Source organism: Myxocyprinus asiaticus, chromosome 7 (genome assembly GCF_019703515.2).
Source record: "Myxocyprinus asiaticus isolate MX2 ecotype Aquarium Trade chromosome 7, UBuf_Myxa_2, whole genome shotgun sequence".
NCBI classification, from domain to species: Eukaryota; Metazoa; Chordata; class Actinopteri; order Cypriniformes; family Catostomidae; genus Myxocyprinus; species Myxocyprinus asiaticus.
In genome coordinates, this window is record NC_059350.1 from 25,412,685 (window position 1) to 25,428,848 (window position 16,164).

Below are 16,164 nucleotides of genomic sequence, written 5' to 3' on the forward strand. Positions count from 1 at the left end.
AAAAAAATAGAACAAAAAGAAACATCATGGTCATCTTTGTTTAGTAAATACATTAAAATGAGTTCCACTTTTCATGAATTGACATTAGATGTCATGTATAGTACAAGCAGCAGCTGTGGAAAAGCAAAATGCATTAACTACACATTTTGTCAAAATTGTGTTAAGTTGAAATAGACTTAAATCGTGTATCTCAGTCTATGATATGGCCTGTGACATTTGGGTTTGTCTCAACTATACTCACATTCATCTTATAAGTGCATTCCCATGTACAACACATTTGGCTGAGCAATGAAAAAACTGAAAAGACAGAAAATTTGCTCAGTTTATGTCTTGCCTTTGTATGGCAGATATACTTCCAGTGTATGATTACTTGTCAAGAATTAGATCCTGGCTGTGGTTTCTTCTCTGTATGACTAATACCAGCATTTCCTTTCAGTAATCTACTGGCTACATCACCACCATCTGTGAAATCGTTACTTCCTGTTTCAGTATCTTATTGCAAATCATGTGGATACAGCTGTTGGATAAGTCAAAATTCTTTCATTCAGAAATAGCAGCTATTTGCTAAAATTTGCAAGAAATTAGGTAAGAGAAACAAAGATGGGAAAAGAGTAAATATACGTTGCATACAGCTTCATGAGTAAAGTGCACTGTCACAGATTTGCTAAGTTTGGTCTTTGATAAAACTAACATGGAACATGGGTGAAGGTGTTGATCAATTCAAGAATAATGTTGTTGATCTGGGATCCATTTTCATATTTCTGACAATTTGCTCAAATAGGTGCCATGAGATCATCATCAAAGGGTAGTTTTTATTACAGACTCATTACATTACACACCCTTGTACTTCAGGCTGGTCATAAAAACTAATTTGACATATGTACTTTATTTTGAGGCATCTTTAATTGGTTTCCCATAATCTCATTACACATTATGACTCATGTCCTGTCAAAATAATACAGTCTTATCATGTTTTCATTTGGATAATGACATGATTAATATTATCATCAAGCAGTGACAAAATTCAGGAGGGTGCACTGATGCATGCAGGAGGAATTGTTTGGTCAGTGGCATTTCTGAACAGGTTATGAAGTGGATATAGGTTATATCAGTTGCATATTTACTCAATTAGGGCTGAGAAAACTTTTGTGTCAGTTACATTTTATTTTAAGGTAACACTTTACAATAAGTCTAGATTTGTAATCATGAGTTAAAGTGATAGTTCACCCAAAAATGAATATTCTCTCATCATGTACTCACCCTCATGCCATCCCAGATGTGTATGACTTTCTCTCTTCTGCAGAACACAAACAAAATTTTTTAGAAGAATATTTCAGCTCTGTAGGTCCTCACAATGCAAGTGAATGGTGACCAGACCTTTAAGCTCCAAAAATCACATAAAGGCAGCATAAAAGTAACCCATAAGACTCCAGTGGTTAAATCCACATCTTCAGAAGTGATATGATATGTGTAGGTGAGAAACAGATCAATATTTAAGTCCTTTTTTTTTTTTAACTGTAAACCTTCTTTCATTCTTAAAGTGAAAGTGGAGATTTATAGTAAAACATTATTGATATATTGACCTGTTTCTCACCCACACCTATTATACCACTTATGAAGACATATACTGTATTTAACCACTTGAGTCATATGGATTACTTTTATGCTGCTTTTATGTTTATGTTTTTGGAGCTTGAAAGTTCTTGTCACCATTCACTTGCATGGTATGGGCCTACAGAGCTGAGATATACTTTTGAAAATCTTTGTTTGTGATCAGTAGAAGAAAGAAAGTCATACACATCTGGGATGGCATAAAAGTGAGTAAATGATGAGAGAATATTCATTTTGGGGTAAACTATCCCTTACACCTCATTTATTAACATGAATTCAGAATGAACAATACTTTCACAGCAAATATTGGTTTATGTCAATTTCAGCATATACTAATACATTTTAATATTAAAAGTGAAAGTACATATCTTCTAATTTATGTTAACAAATAGAATGAATAGACCTTTTGGGGTTTAATAGAACACTTTTTAGCAAAAAAAAAAAAAAAAAAGGGAATAGCTTCCTGGTATATTAGTTTTCTGTCTCTTCCTACTCTTTTTCTCTCCAGATGACAGTACTTTATATAACTAAAACCCTTTAAATGTGCTATATGTAAGATTGACAACAAGCGTTTGAAATGGGTACTGCAGTCTAAATTCAAAATATTGGAGAGTTGTTTGCCCCGCCCCAGACTCGAAGCTCATGCGGGTTGCCAGACTGTTGACACGCAATTAGCCAACTCAGCATCCGTTTTAAAGGATTTCTGTGCTTTAAGCTGTGTCCATCTTCCAAAGGCATCTTCAGTATTTATCCTTGTTTTACTACGCCTCTTGTCATGGTGGTTTTTTTATGTCGGGTGGAATCTGTTATCGCTGATCCAGTTCGTTTGCTGGCTTCCATGGCTGCAGCACGCAGTGTTGTTTGCCTGAAAACTTTATCAAATCTGGCAACACGGCAGTGTCGAAAACCTGTTGGTGAGTGGGCAGTGGGCGGGATCACACAGGCCAAAACATTAACAGAAATTCCGGCCCGGAATGGAAACTTCAATGTAGAATATACTGACTGTAGCAATGTTATCAGAGAAGCCAGTATTTCAACTTAGCATGTTTCCTAATTCTCTAATGACATGTTATGGTCATTTTATGATTTAGTACAGTAAAAATATTACATATAGCACCTTTTAAAAAAATAAAATAAATAAATAAATAAATAAAAAAACCTCAAAGCACTCCAGGAACCTCTATCAAAACTTTGGCAATGATTGGGACAGGCTTTTCACAGAAGCTGGATGTCTTACTTCATCTCTATTAGTCATGACTATTGTGTCCTATATTTCCTGATTATCTATGAAAACCAGCAACTCCCCAAAAGCACTGACTGCATCATCACCGCCATGCTGCACAACACGTCTTAAACACCCAACAGATGGTCATTACACAAACAGGCTAATTTATCTCAAAGTCAGCGGTGGGGAACAAACAAGTATTTTTTTACTTAATGTAGCAATTTGACATTGAATTGCAGGTAAGCTTTTAATCTGGCTCAAATGAAAGACGTCTTGTTTTCATTAATTCTCCAACAGAGAAAGCTGTTGTTTGTGAAATTGAAGTCAGTTAATAGCACCGATCATTTATCAAAAGCTAAACGGCTTATTGTTGGCTTCATTTTTTTATTTTTTTATTTTTTATTTTTTCGTATAAAGAGTATAAAATGGGGAAGTTCCCAAAAACTCAAAAACTAAAAAAAAAAAGAAAGAAAATAAAAGGTTTGAATTCAAGTCCAAGTAGACAAATGTCTGTTTTCAGTAGTTTTTGCTGGTTTGAAACACTCAGTTAAAACCCTGTTAAGTATGAATATTTATATGAATTATCTCCTCCCAACTAAGATTATATATTCTACATTTTATATATATATTTTTGCTATAGCTGTTGGGTAAACAAGTGAACACAGTAAAACAACACTTGCACACATTCAGACAAGAGTCAACTATATTAGGGCAGATTTTAACTGAAAGGTTGATCTGTGTTATTTCAGTATTTTACATACATGAGAAACCCTCAGAAATATTCACAGGAGATTAAAGTGTGACTTCCTTTTTCCTCTCAAGTTATTCTGATTTACATAGGCTATGTTTATGGCCCAATCATCTTTTTTTCTGTGAAAATACTAGTGTATTTACTCTTTTCAAGTTTTCCTGTGAGAATCGACTCTTTTAACTTAAATTATTAATGTATTATTATTTACACTTCAATAATAAACAACGCACGGCTTTGTTGTAGACCGTAAGTGTAACAGACAGTTGTCTGTGCTGCCACCATGCGGCCATAATGTCACAGTGCAGCGCTGTAGAAAAGTCGCCGTGAGTTCCAACAAAATTCTGCAGTGTGGAAGTGTGGAACAAGGGCAAGTTACACTATATGGCCAGAAGTTTGTGGATATCATCTGTTAATTAACATGTTTGGCTAGTTCATTTATTCCAGTGAATAATGCTTATTCTTAATGCTACAGGCAGCATACTGTGGCATCCTAAATAATTGTGTTTCTCACTTTGTGGTAACAGTTTGGGGAGGGAACTTTTTCTGTTCCAGCATGACAATACCCCAGTGCACAAAGCGAGGTCCATAAATAAATAATGTATTGGCCAGTCTGGTCAGAGACTATTTAGCCCCGAGATGGACCACATGTATTAAAAATTAATGGGACAAATTGGAAGGCCCAATATGGCAGATGTAGAAACGGAAGTCCCACCTTACAGGTAAAAGAGCCTATCACCTTTTAGATACAGACATTTCCTTTCAGTTAGCTTGAGAATGCACATGCACATTAGTTGGAACAGCCTGAAAAATATAGCTTTTAGCGTGATCTGAGCTAAAGAAGCACAATTTATGATCCCATTGTTGTCGGATTTTACTGCTGATTTGAAATATGTTCTTTGATTGTAATCTTGACCAACCGTTTTGGAGATTTTGGTCTTTTCCGATTCAAGTAGATAGGAGCTGTACTTTCATGCCGCTTGTCTGCAAAGAAAATAGCTGCCGGGGAGAGTTTCCAAGATGGCTGCCGATTGGACTGGCTTGCCTTGAAAGGGACTTTGGTCTGGTGTGGAAGAGCTTAAATGGCATGCACAAAGTCCAGACCGGAACCCCACTGAACACTTGTGGGATGAATTGGAACACTAACTGCGAGCTAACAACAGTGTGCTGACTGATGCTTTTGTGTCTGAATGGGAGCAAATCCATACAGCTAAATTCCAACATCAAGTGGAAAGCCTTTCCAGAAGAGTGAAAGATTTCAAAGAGTGGGTCCACTAACTTTTGGCCATATAGTGTATTTATAATTTTAGAGGTAAATTATGGTGTTCAATGTTGATACTTGATTGGCAACAATGGGTTCATTTTACTGTTTTCATTGCTAACCAATAGAGCGCATCATTGCCTGCCCACTTTTCAGCAGTCCGGGTTCCGGAAGTATTTTTCCCATTGCTTTTTCCCATAGACTTTTCATAAAATCTTTCATAAAAGAGTTGTAAGCCATGACCCAAACCAACCAGTTCCGTGGTAAATCACAACAGCACAAACTTTGTTTTGAGGCAAAAAAGTCTGACAAAAAGGCCAAGGTACAAGACTGTGTACTTACCATCTTTCATGAGGGCAAGGGCTACAATCCCATGAAGCAGTGTGAATGATGTCATTGAATAAAAAACAATAGAAATATACAAAACTATTGATTTAGATTGTTGATTATAAGTGTAGAAACAATATATTTTAAGTTTACTACAAAATATTCCAATATGTACAAGTAGTTTAAGGGTGAAGAGACACCAAGATTACGTACATCATTCACAGTGAGTGGGCGGTGACTCCAAGGCACGTTTCACATGCTTGGTTGGCCGCAGTTCTCTGATTTGTGGATCTTTCTCTGCTGTACCATGGGTATTGTAGTCAAACACGATTTTTAAACAGTGAAGTTGAAATAATGCAGATGGATGTCTTCAACGGAAGCATATACCATCGATGAACAACCTCAGAGCTCAAGGTAGGTCTGTCTTTAAAGGTTTATAAGTTATCGTTGAAAATCAATTCATCTATGGAAAAAAAATAATAATAATAATAATTTACTTCCGGAACCAGACTATTCTATTAAGATGTCATCTGTGTATTTAGACCACAGATTTCACTGATTCTCAGTTTATTTTTAACATTTTATAGGCCTAGTGGGCTCAGGGATAAATTACTCTTTAAAGTTAATGGAATTTCTGTGCCACTGGCTCCACCAAACAGAAGTGCAAAAATTTGCTTTGTGTTTGAAGCAGCTTTCTGAATATGCACCCCATCTGCCGTTGTTCAAACAAAGAAATAGACCCACCCCCAACTCACGCCTTTGGATGAGTAACATTGTTGGGGCAGGTCTAAGCGGGTCACTCAAAACAAACAGAGCCTTTTTTTATAGCATAACAGAAACACAGTGCTTAGAGATTTTGAGAAAATTAAAATATGAATGGCTTACTTATAGTTGTCTCTGCATATTAAGCTGGCATATGAGAAAGTATTTTAACACAGAAAAAGTTACATACAGCTTTAAGAGAAGCATGGACACTATGAAGAAACATGAACATAAACTTAAAGTTAAATTACTTTTAGTTTCAGTTTATTGTTTTAAAAATAGATAGGAAGCATTTATTAACTGTGGTAGGCTTTAGTAAGACCAGAATCAAAATCAGAATGAGCTTTATTGCCAAGTATGCTTACACATACAAGGAATTTGTCCTGGTGACAGAAGCTTCCAGTGCACAAACAATACAACAGCAAGATAATAAAAATATATGTATGTACAAATACAATTTGTAATATACAGATAGTACAAGGCAATGTAATGTGCAGAAGAAATAGGATATGTTAAATAAATATAATAGACTACGCTGGTTATTGCACATAATTATTGCTCAGTGGGGCAGTTTCATGAGATGGATAGCCTGAGGGAAAAAAGCTGTTCTGGTGCTCAGTGCTCTGTAGCACCGGCCAGAGGGCAACAGTTCAAAAAGTAGTGGGCTAGGTGAGTGGGGTCCAGGGTGATTTTTTCCAGCCCTTTTCCTCACTCATGATGTGTACAGTTCTTGGAGGGTGGGATGGGGAGAACCAATAATCCGCTCAGTAGTCCGAACTGTCCTTTGTAGTCTTCTGATGTCCAATTTCATAGCTGAACCAAACCAGACAGTTATTGAAGTGCAGAGGACAGACTCAGTGACTGCTGAGTAGAACTGATTCAGCAGTGCATGTGGCAGGTTGAACTTCCTCAACTGGTGAAGGAAGTACAATCTCTGCTGGGCCTTTCTCATAATGGAGGCAATGTGGGTCTCTCACTTCAGGTTCTGTGAGATGGTAGAGCCCAGGAACCTGAATAACTCCACTGCTGCCACAGTACTGTTTTAAGCATGTCCTCACATCAACTAGGTCAACTGGGCCTTTCTGTGTGGAGTTTATATGTTCTCCCCGTGTTCGTGTGGGTTTCCTCCGGGTGCTCCGATTTCCCCCACTGTCCAAAAGACATGCAGGTTAAGTTAACTGGAGACCTTAAATTGCCCATAGGTGTGAGTGAGAGTGTCTGTGTGCCTGTGATGATCTGGCCACCTATCCAGAGTGTTTCCCTGTCTTTGGCCTGAGACAGCTTGGATAGGCTCCAGCACTATCTGTGACCCTACATAGAAGTGGCTATAGAAGATGGATGGATGGATTTGTGTTGGGAGAGGCAATTATAGGACAAGGAGAGAAGAAACAATAATCACCCATTTCCATATTGGGCACTCTGGTCTGACCAGTTCACTTTATATAATAGGAAAGCATGTATCAGAAACTGTATACACTGTGATCAGCTGGAAACTGTCAAGCATGTGTTTCTCTCCTGTAAAGCATATGATGAGGAATCTACAGACTTTTTTTGCAATATTCATCTGGTCAGTACATAGTATATGATGCACTGTTGAAATATATAAAAGAAACTGGTTTATAGAACATAATTTAGTCTTCCTCTCTCGATGTTCTACACTCCAGTCCAGTTGGTGGGGGTAATGCACGCCAAACGCCAAACAAAGAAAAAAAGAAGAAAGTTGCGTGCAGGAAGTTTGTCTCTTGCGAGGCACCATCCTCGGTACCCTTTCCCTAATCGCATAGCGAGTTTTTCCCTTTAACTTTGAATGTTTTTACGTTTTAAATTCAGTGCTTTTGTTTCACAATCGTCTTAGTCTTCTTAGTTCTACTCCGTGTGTAAGTGGCACGATGTTCACGTCTACCGGTTCGTGGGGATTGTGTAAGTACAGCTCAAAATCATCATGTCATGAAGACAAGATCAGACCCTGTTGCTGTTATTCATTCAGATTAAACCTCAATTATCTTGACCTTCATCTGATTATTAGCAAACATCTGCATGTTTTACATCATCTTGCTTTGGCTTATGCTTAATGATAGTAAAGTGCTGCTGCCGTTGCAAAGGTTAGGTGTGAATTAAAGCGCTATTTGGTAAATTGTGAAATTGTTGCTGTTTGATTTCACATTCATGACACGGATCGTGTGTTACACACAGTTTACTATATTTAGTATTTGAGTTATTAGAGAGCCTGGACTCTGTCTTAAATCAGATGAACGACACCAGAGAACTTCAGATTACCGCTGACTGAAATTATGTAATGCAACGTATATTAAATGTAATTTAACGTATATTAAAATTACGCATGAACCTTTGCTAAAATTACCATGGTAACCATAGTTTCCGCGAAAAACCCGAGTTACAATTTTTTTTTTTTTTTTAATAATGTAAGTTGGTATTAGCCTCTACGTACATTATTATTATTAGTAGTAGTAGTATTAGTATTATTATTAAAAGTATAGCAACACTTTGAAAGCTCCTTACAGAGATCCTGCATGAACTTACTTTGGTTTTACAGTATTAATTATACACATATTATACCCATTAACTATGGTTACACATGCTAAAGTTTTGTTTGGAAAGGGTGACATAAATTAGTGTGTCTGACTGGTGGTTAACCAAACAAACCAGCAGTTGGTGTACTCGCATTTTCACAAAGTGATGGACCAATGAGTCGTTTAGGTCCACCATTTGACATACCAGCTTTCTTTCCCTGACATGACAAACACATGAAGTCATCACTTCCTTGTTGACACAAATGTTTATTTTTTATTTTTTTACAACTTCTATGCTTTGTCCTACAGATAAAGCACCCCTGTCTAAGAGCTTACTACTGGTTCCTACTGCCCTCACTGTGCTTCTGACTGTAGTTCTGCATCAGTACCAGGACATGTTCATATACAACCTCCAAGCTGTCAAGCAGGGCAAGCAGGTGAGATATTAGACCAATTTAAAGCTGCACTACCTAGGGTGTTTTGGTTAAAAATGACCAAATTGCCATTACTGATTGAGTACATAAACAATCAGTGTTCAAAACAATGTTCTTACCATACCCTGATTCACTACGGTAAGCCTATATAAATGATTTGTGTTTTGAGCTGTCAGGGCGGATTTGGCGCAAAATCACCGGCTTATGCCATTCATCCTTGGGTCATTACATCATATCTGTAAACACAGGAAAGAAATACCGGCCGTCACGTGTTCGGCTGGAGAAATTATGTTCAGTTCTGTCAGTCACACTCACACAGTTCAGGTCAGCATTGCAGCAGTCTGGAAGGATGTACAGGTGCATCTCAATAAATTAGAATGTCGTGGAAATGTTCATTTATTTCAGTAATTCAACTCAAATTGTGAAACTCGTGTATTAAATAAATTCATTGCACACAGACTGAAGTAGTTTAAGTCTTTGGTTCTTTTAATTGTGATGATTTTAGCTCACATTTAACAAAAACCCACCAATTCACTATCTCAAAAAATTAGAATATGGTGACATACCAATCAGCTAATCAACTCAAAACACCTGCAAAGGTTTCCTGAGCCTTCAAAATGGTCTCTCAGTTTGGTTCACTGGGCTACACAATCATGGGGAAGACTGCTGATCTGACAGTTGTCCAGAAGACAATCATTGACACCCTTCACAAGGAGGGTAAGCCACAAACATTCATTGCCAAAGAAGCTGGCTGTTCACAGAGTGCTGTATCCAAGCATGTTAACAGAAAGTTGAGTGGAAGAAAAAGATGCACAACCAACCGAGAGAACCGCAGCCTTATGATTGTCAAGCAAAATCGATTCAAGAATTTGGGTGAACTTCACAAGGAATGGACTGAGGCTGGGGTCAAGGCATCAAGAGCCACCACACACAGACATGTCAAGGAATTTGGCTACAGTTGTCATATTCCTCTTGTTAAGCCACTCCTGAACCACAGACAACGTCAAAGGCGTCTTACCTGGGCTAAGGAGAAGAAGAACTGGACTGTTGCCCAGTGTACCAAAGCCCTCTTTTCAGATGAGAGCAAGTTTTGTATTTCATTTGGAAACCAAGGTCCTAGAGTCTGGAGGGAGGGTGGAGAAGCTCATAGCCCAAGTTGCTTGAAGTCCAGTGTTAAGTTTCCACAGTCTGTGATGATTTGGGGTGCAATGTCATCTGCTGGTGTAGGTCCATTGTGTTTTTTGAAAACCAAAGTCACTGCACCCGTTTACCAAGAAATTTTGGAGCACTTCATGCTTCCTTCTGCTGACCAGCTTTTTAAAGATGCTGATTTCATTTTCCAGCAGGATTTGGCACCTGCCCACACTGCCAAAAGCACCAAAAGTTGGTTAAATGACCATGGTGTTGGTGTGCTTGACTGGCCAGTAAACTCACCAGACCTGAACCCCATAGAAAATCTATGGGGTATTGTCAAGAGGAAAATGAGAAACAAGAGACCAAAAAATGCAGATGAGCTGAAGGCCACTGTCAAAGAAACCTGGGCTTCCATACCACCTCAGCAGTGCCACAAACTGATCACCTCCATGCCACGCCGAATTGAGGCAGTAATTAAAGCAAAAGGAGCCCCTACCAAGTATTGAGTACATATACAGTAAATTAACATACTTTCCAGAAGGCCAACAATTCACTAAAAATGTTTTTTTTATTGGTCTTATGATGTATTCTAATTTTTTGAGATAGTGAATTGGTGGGTTTTTGTTAAATGTGAGCCAAAATCATCACAATTAAAAGAACCAAAGACTTAAACTACTTCAGTCTGTGTGCATTGAATTTATTTAATACACGAATTTCACAATTTGAGTTGAATTACTGAAATAAATGAACTTTTCCACGACATTCTAATTTATTGAGATGCACCTGTATATCTGTTATACGTTTGGCGAATTTGTTTACCTGCTATAATGCAATATGTATTCTGATAGGGTTGTTGAAGCTTATATTGGTTGTCATCAAATCAAATAAATGTACATCAAATACAAATGTACAAATACATCAAGTACAAATGTAGCTGCATATAATACAGATGTAATAAACCCAATGTGCCTAGATTTGATTATGATATCTATATATCAAGTGTTAGATAATGGATCCTTTTCACATATGCGAGTTTGGAAGTAAACGATAGCAGGGTAAACTTATATAGCAGTGAATAGGAGACCACAGCAAACAGGATTAAGAGATTAATTTGGTATATACTTACATATAGAGCATTGTAATGGAGCCAAGTCTCTGTCATTTCAAAATAAGAGTCCCTGTGTGTTTCAGGCTTGTTTATAGTTAAAACTCTTGTAAGTTTTCTGGTTGTTATTGAAAATTTGGTTGTACAATAAACTGCTTTAGGGATTTTATTAATTTTGGGCTCTTGTAGCCTCAGTGTCTGTTCCCTTCAAAGTAAGGAAAGACTTAAAATTGTTTTGATCATTCTATAAATCGATAAAAAAACAAAAACATCAACCAATTAATAGGTTATCTGCTTTTTCCACTACCTTAGTTATCGGTATTGACAAAATCCACTATCGGTCGACCTCTAGTCATGACTGTTTGATAGCTTATGGTGCTGCTGTGCTTGAGTGAACAGTTTAATATTTTTGAATGCAGTGTGTTGGATGTGTGTTACATGTAAACCCTGAAATTTAGTTTTATAATGTTGTTCATTCTCTTCCGATTGAGTTTCAAATATGGCCATATTCGAAGGGGCTGCACAATGTTAGCCAATCATAACAGTGGCCGTTTACGTTTAAGTTTTCAGAAAAAAGGCTGGAGACAGGGTGGAAAATTATCATATATTACTAAATTAAACTTTACTAACATTATCAGTGGACCTCAGGGAAGATTACAAAGCTTTATTAAAAAAAATAGCATCTCATGACCCCTTTAAAAATTGCAAAAATTAAAAAGGTATGCTAGATTTACATTGTTAAATAAGGTGGAAATATGTCATCACAGTCTGTGACAGGGTCGATGGATAAAAAAATAAAGAATCACCACAGGGCATTTTTTATCAACATTTAAAATATCTGAGGCATTTGTGACTCTCAGTGGCATTTTATAACCATCTTTTTAATGGTTATATGTGTGTGTGTGGCTCTCTTGTAGCTCTGGAGGCTGGTGAGTGGACGGCTTATCTGCCTGGACCTAAAAGATGCTTTCTGCAGCAGTTTGCTTATCTACAATTTCCGTGTATTTGAGAGGAGGTTTGGGAGCCAAAAGTTTTCTGTAAGTCTCAGTCTAATAACCTTTACTTCTGAAATTCTGTACATTATGAATTTAACAGATAGAGATTGAAATTAACAAAAATTAGCATTTGAATAGACATAATCACATGAGAATAGATTACAAGGCCAAGGTGTGAATGGTAGTACCTCTTTCTTACTTCCTTTTTTATGTTTTATGTATTTTTATTATGTTGCAATTTTGTAGTATGAGATATTTGTTCTGGGAAGATTATTTTTGGAATGTGGTGCATGCATATTTGAACATGGCAATTTTTTTCATGAGTAAGGTGCATTGGGAAAAATCATGAAACACGAGCAGAACGAGAACACGAATTTTCGCTGTGAATTTTACAATTTTGAATATAAACAATGGATTCCTATAAAGCCAATTCACACCTGGAGCGAACATTCGCACACAACCAAAAACAAGGTTCATTTATTTTTTTACGGTGAGTGTGTCAATGAAATGCCCCGACCAATAAAATATAAGCTTTGGATCACGTGTCAGGAGCCGCTGCAGTTACTAAAACCAGGACAACTGGTGGCGCTAAAGCACAGAAAACTGTTTTTACCACAGACATTAACTAATATGTATAAGATACAATCAGTATTTTTACAATTGATAACATGTTTTAACCATTAATATAATTTTTTACACTCAATTCATTCTAATCACCCCTCAGACTGTGTATACATTATTATACTGTCAGTCAACTTTTCCAGCAGGTGAACTGAAATAGTTTGTGAAAGTGTTTTGAATGTTTCTTTCTTGTTGAGAAAATCAACAGCACACTTGTCATCACTGCTGCATCTTGTAGAGAGATGTGTTTTATTTTTTTATTTTCAGCTTGCTTGTCTTTCTTATTGTGATTCCATGGTTGTTTACTTGTCAAGTTCTTCTTCTCATGCGTCAGCTGACCAGCTGAAAGGTGCTTTGCACCACCTAGGGATGCACCGATACCACTTTTTCTCTTCCGATATCGGAAATCTCAGTATCAGCCGATACCGATCCCAATCCGATACCATTGTTGTTGTTTTTTTGCATAATCGGTTTAGAATATCTTTACATTATTGTGTGGAACTAATTGGGTATGCTCTTTAATATGTAAAGAAACACAAACCTCTAAGTACACATTATTTCAATATAAATGTATAGCTTATTAAGAAACTTTATTGTTAACTAGTATACTGGATAATGTAGCAGCAAAATTAACAGTAATTCCAGTATAAGTCATCAGTAGAAAAGGAGCCTTTTTTTATTTATTTTTTATTTCTTTATTTATTTATTTATTTTTTATTTTTTTGCAAAAAAAATTTCAACTTGTATCTGGACTTTAAAAGATTTAAATCTCTTTTTTGTTCAATTTAGTTGTAAGACATCAGTCCACTTTTCATTCACACAGTTATTTTTTGGAACCTATTCAACTTAAATTTTATAATTTGTAAACAAATGATAATAACAATATTATAATAGTAATATATAGTAATATATCTCAATCGTGCACCTTTAACTTTTAAACCCTCAAGCTTTTATTTTGACATTCTGAACTCTCCAGGAAGTCCTGTATGTGTCTGTTTGTAGGCAAGTTCACAATAGTTTTCGCTTCTTATTCAAATTCTGGTAAAAAAAAAAAAAAAAAAGCACCTCCAGTGCCATTCTAAATTCAAATTATTAGTGAACCGAACTTTTGAGCATCTACATCTGAGAAGTTGTTCGTGAGTAGCACTCAAATATTGCGCACTGCGTGAAGGCTAAAAATAGCCGCGAGTGTGTGTGTAAACAGAGCAGCGCATGCATTTTATATATTTACTTATAAAACACAGCCTTTTGTGATTCACAGAGCTATTGCACATCTTCAAGTGGCTTTGAATAAAAAACACGAGTCATATGAACTACTTTAATTGTGTTTTTATGGTTCCTTTATGTAATTTTTTGAGCTTGACAGTAACAAACATGACTAACACACAGTATTGGATTTGGATCGGGCTCGTCAGTCCGGTACCCAATCCGTCTAAAAGCTTCAGTATCGGAGCCGATACCGATCTGGGTATCCGATCGGTGCATGCCTAGCACCACCTACTGGACCGGGGTAAAGTAGCTTGTCGTTTCGCATTATTGCGTCGTCTCTGGTGTGCCAAGGCCTTTCATGTTAAATCGTATTTAAAACGATTCTTGCATAAGTAGTTGCATTCAATTGTACAGCTGATATAAGAATGGATTTATGAAGGAGTTACACAGAAATGTATTCTGCTTTTGTTTCTTGTATAAAGAGTATTGTCTACAATGCTTATGTCTTTGAAGACATGTCTTATTTACACTTTTCGGTTTACACAGTTTATGGAGTAGCACATTGCTAGCACAATATGCATCTGCGTTGTTGAACCATAGTCAGTGATGATAAAATATACATTTTAAGGTTTGTACACAGGGTACACGCGGGTCCTTAAAAAGTCTTAAATGTACTTTTTAAAATTTAAGACAATAAAAAGTCTGAAATATCTTAAATTACAAGAAGTCTTAAATTTCATTTGCTAAGGACTTACATTTTGGGGCGTGAATAGAGGAGACGCTTGAGTCAAATTAATTTCTCTCTCTCTCTCGTGCGTCCATCATTTAGCAGCTGATGCTTGAGTTTAGTGTGAGCGCACACAGGGAAGCACATTTTTACTGAACTTATGATGTTACACATGTATAAACCTTCATAAACCCATTAATCAGAAATGCAAATGCGTTATTTTGCGTCTCTGTAAGTGAGCGATGCGCTAACACTATCGCTCCTGCTTATAATCGACAAAGCTGTCAACGTTGCAATTTGCAAGCGCGTGAGGTTGGAGTGGTCTTTTAATGCTTTTCAGATCATGGTGCGAATTTTACATTACCTTGGACAATAATTGTAAAGCTAACAGAACTACTCAGCTGCAGAGTTACACCTCTTACATCTCTCATCTCCATCTCTCTAGAGCTCCATCTGACATATACAGGTATTTTCTCTGCCATCTGAATCAGTCAATTTTAAAATTGTTGTAATAATAAACAAAACAATAATAATTATATAAATATTATAATATTAATAATATACATAATATGAAAATATATTATCTATATTTAATATTTAGTATATAATCTGTTTTCAATATACATCATAACTAATTATGCAGCACAGTTCTCTTTCATAATTTAATCTGTTAACATTTTCAATACATATTGTCAACTTTAAATGGCCATTTTTAAGGTAACTGACGAGGTTTGACTTAAGATATTTCACACAAAAATGAAAACTGTCATCACTTACCTTCATGCTGTTGCAAACCTGTATGACTTTCTTATTTCAGTGGATATCAAAAGGAGATATTAGGAAGTTTCAGTCATTATTCACTTTCATTGAATGAAAAAAAGATGCAGTGACAGTGAATGGTGACTGAGACTAAACGTTTTGCTTAACAGACTCAAGGGTGAGCAGTGATGACAGAAAATTCATTTTTAAATGAACTGCCCTTTAACTACCTGTTAAAGTATTTGTTAAAGGTATCTGCCAAGAAAAAAGATCTAAATGTTATTCAGCACATGCTAGACCTTATTCACAGCAGGGCCATATTCAATTTTTGACGAGAATGACAATGAGGCTGTGAGGGATAGATGTATAGTCTCTTCAGTGGGCTGTACTGCAGTTTAAAGTGTTTTTGGATCGTTCCGCAGACAAAATGTTGGAAAAATATCTTTTCAAGGACACTCATTAGACAAAAAACTCCAGACAACATGAGTTGTGGAAAATCAGATGGGATCTTGTAGCTTTTTACAGCTTTATACCGTGCATGCCATTGAAGAGATGGTGAGTCTATCCACCACAGACTCATTTCCCTTTCCATTAAAAATCAAACATGGCACTACTGAGAATAAGTTCTATAGACCAGTCCTCTTGTTTACAAAAATATCAGCGCATGCGCAGTAAGTGGTGGCAGAAAGCCCCACTGACTGTTGTGTTAGATTTG

General features: G+C 36.6%; 1 protein-coding gene across 3 annotated transcripts in view; it reads left to right on the forward strand.

Annotated features, from left to right (window-relative positions):
- Nucleotides 1–7,654: 7,654 nt before the first annotated feature.
- Nucleotides 7,655–16,164, forward strand: part of ubac2 (UBA domain containing 2) — a 44,747-nt gene continuing 36,237 nt past the window's right edge. For all 3 annotated transcript variants that reach the window (XM_051702557.1, XM_051702558.1, XM_051702559.1), the window contains exons 1-3: nt 7,655–7,854; nt 8,775–8,902; nt 12,056–12,175. In XM_051702557.1, the coding sequence (XP_051558517.1) occupies nt 7,824–7,854; nt 8,775–8,902; nt 12,056–12,175 (279 nt within the window). In that variant the 5' untranslated portion in view covers nt 7,655–7,823. The remainder of the gene's footprint in view (nt 7,855–8,774; nt 8,903–12,055; nt 12,176–16,164) is intronic.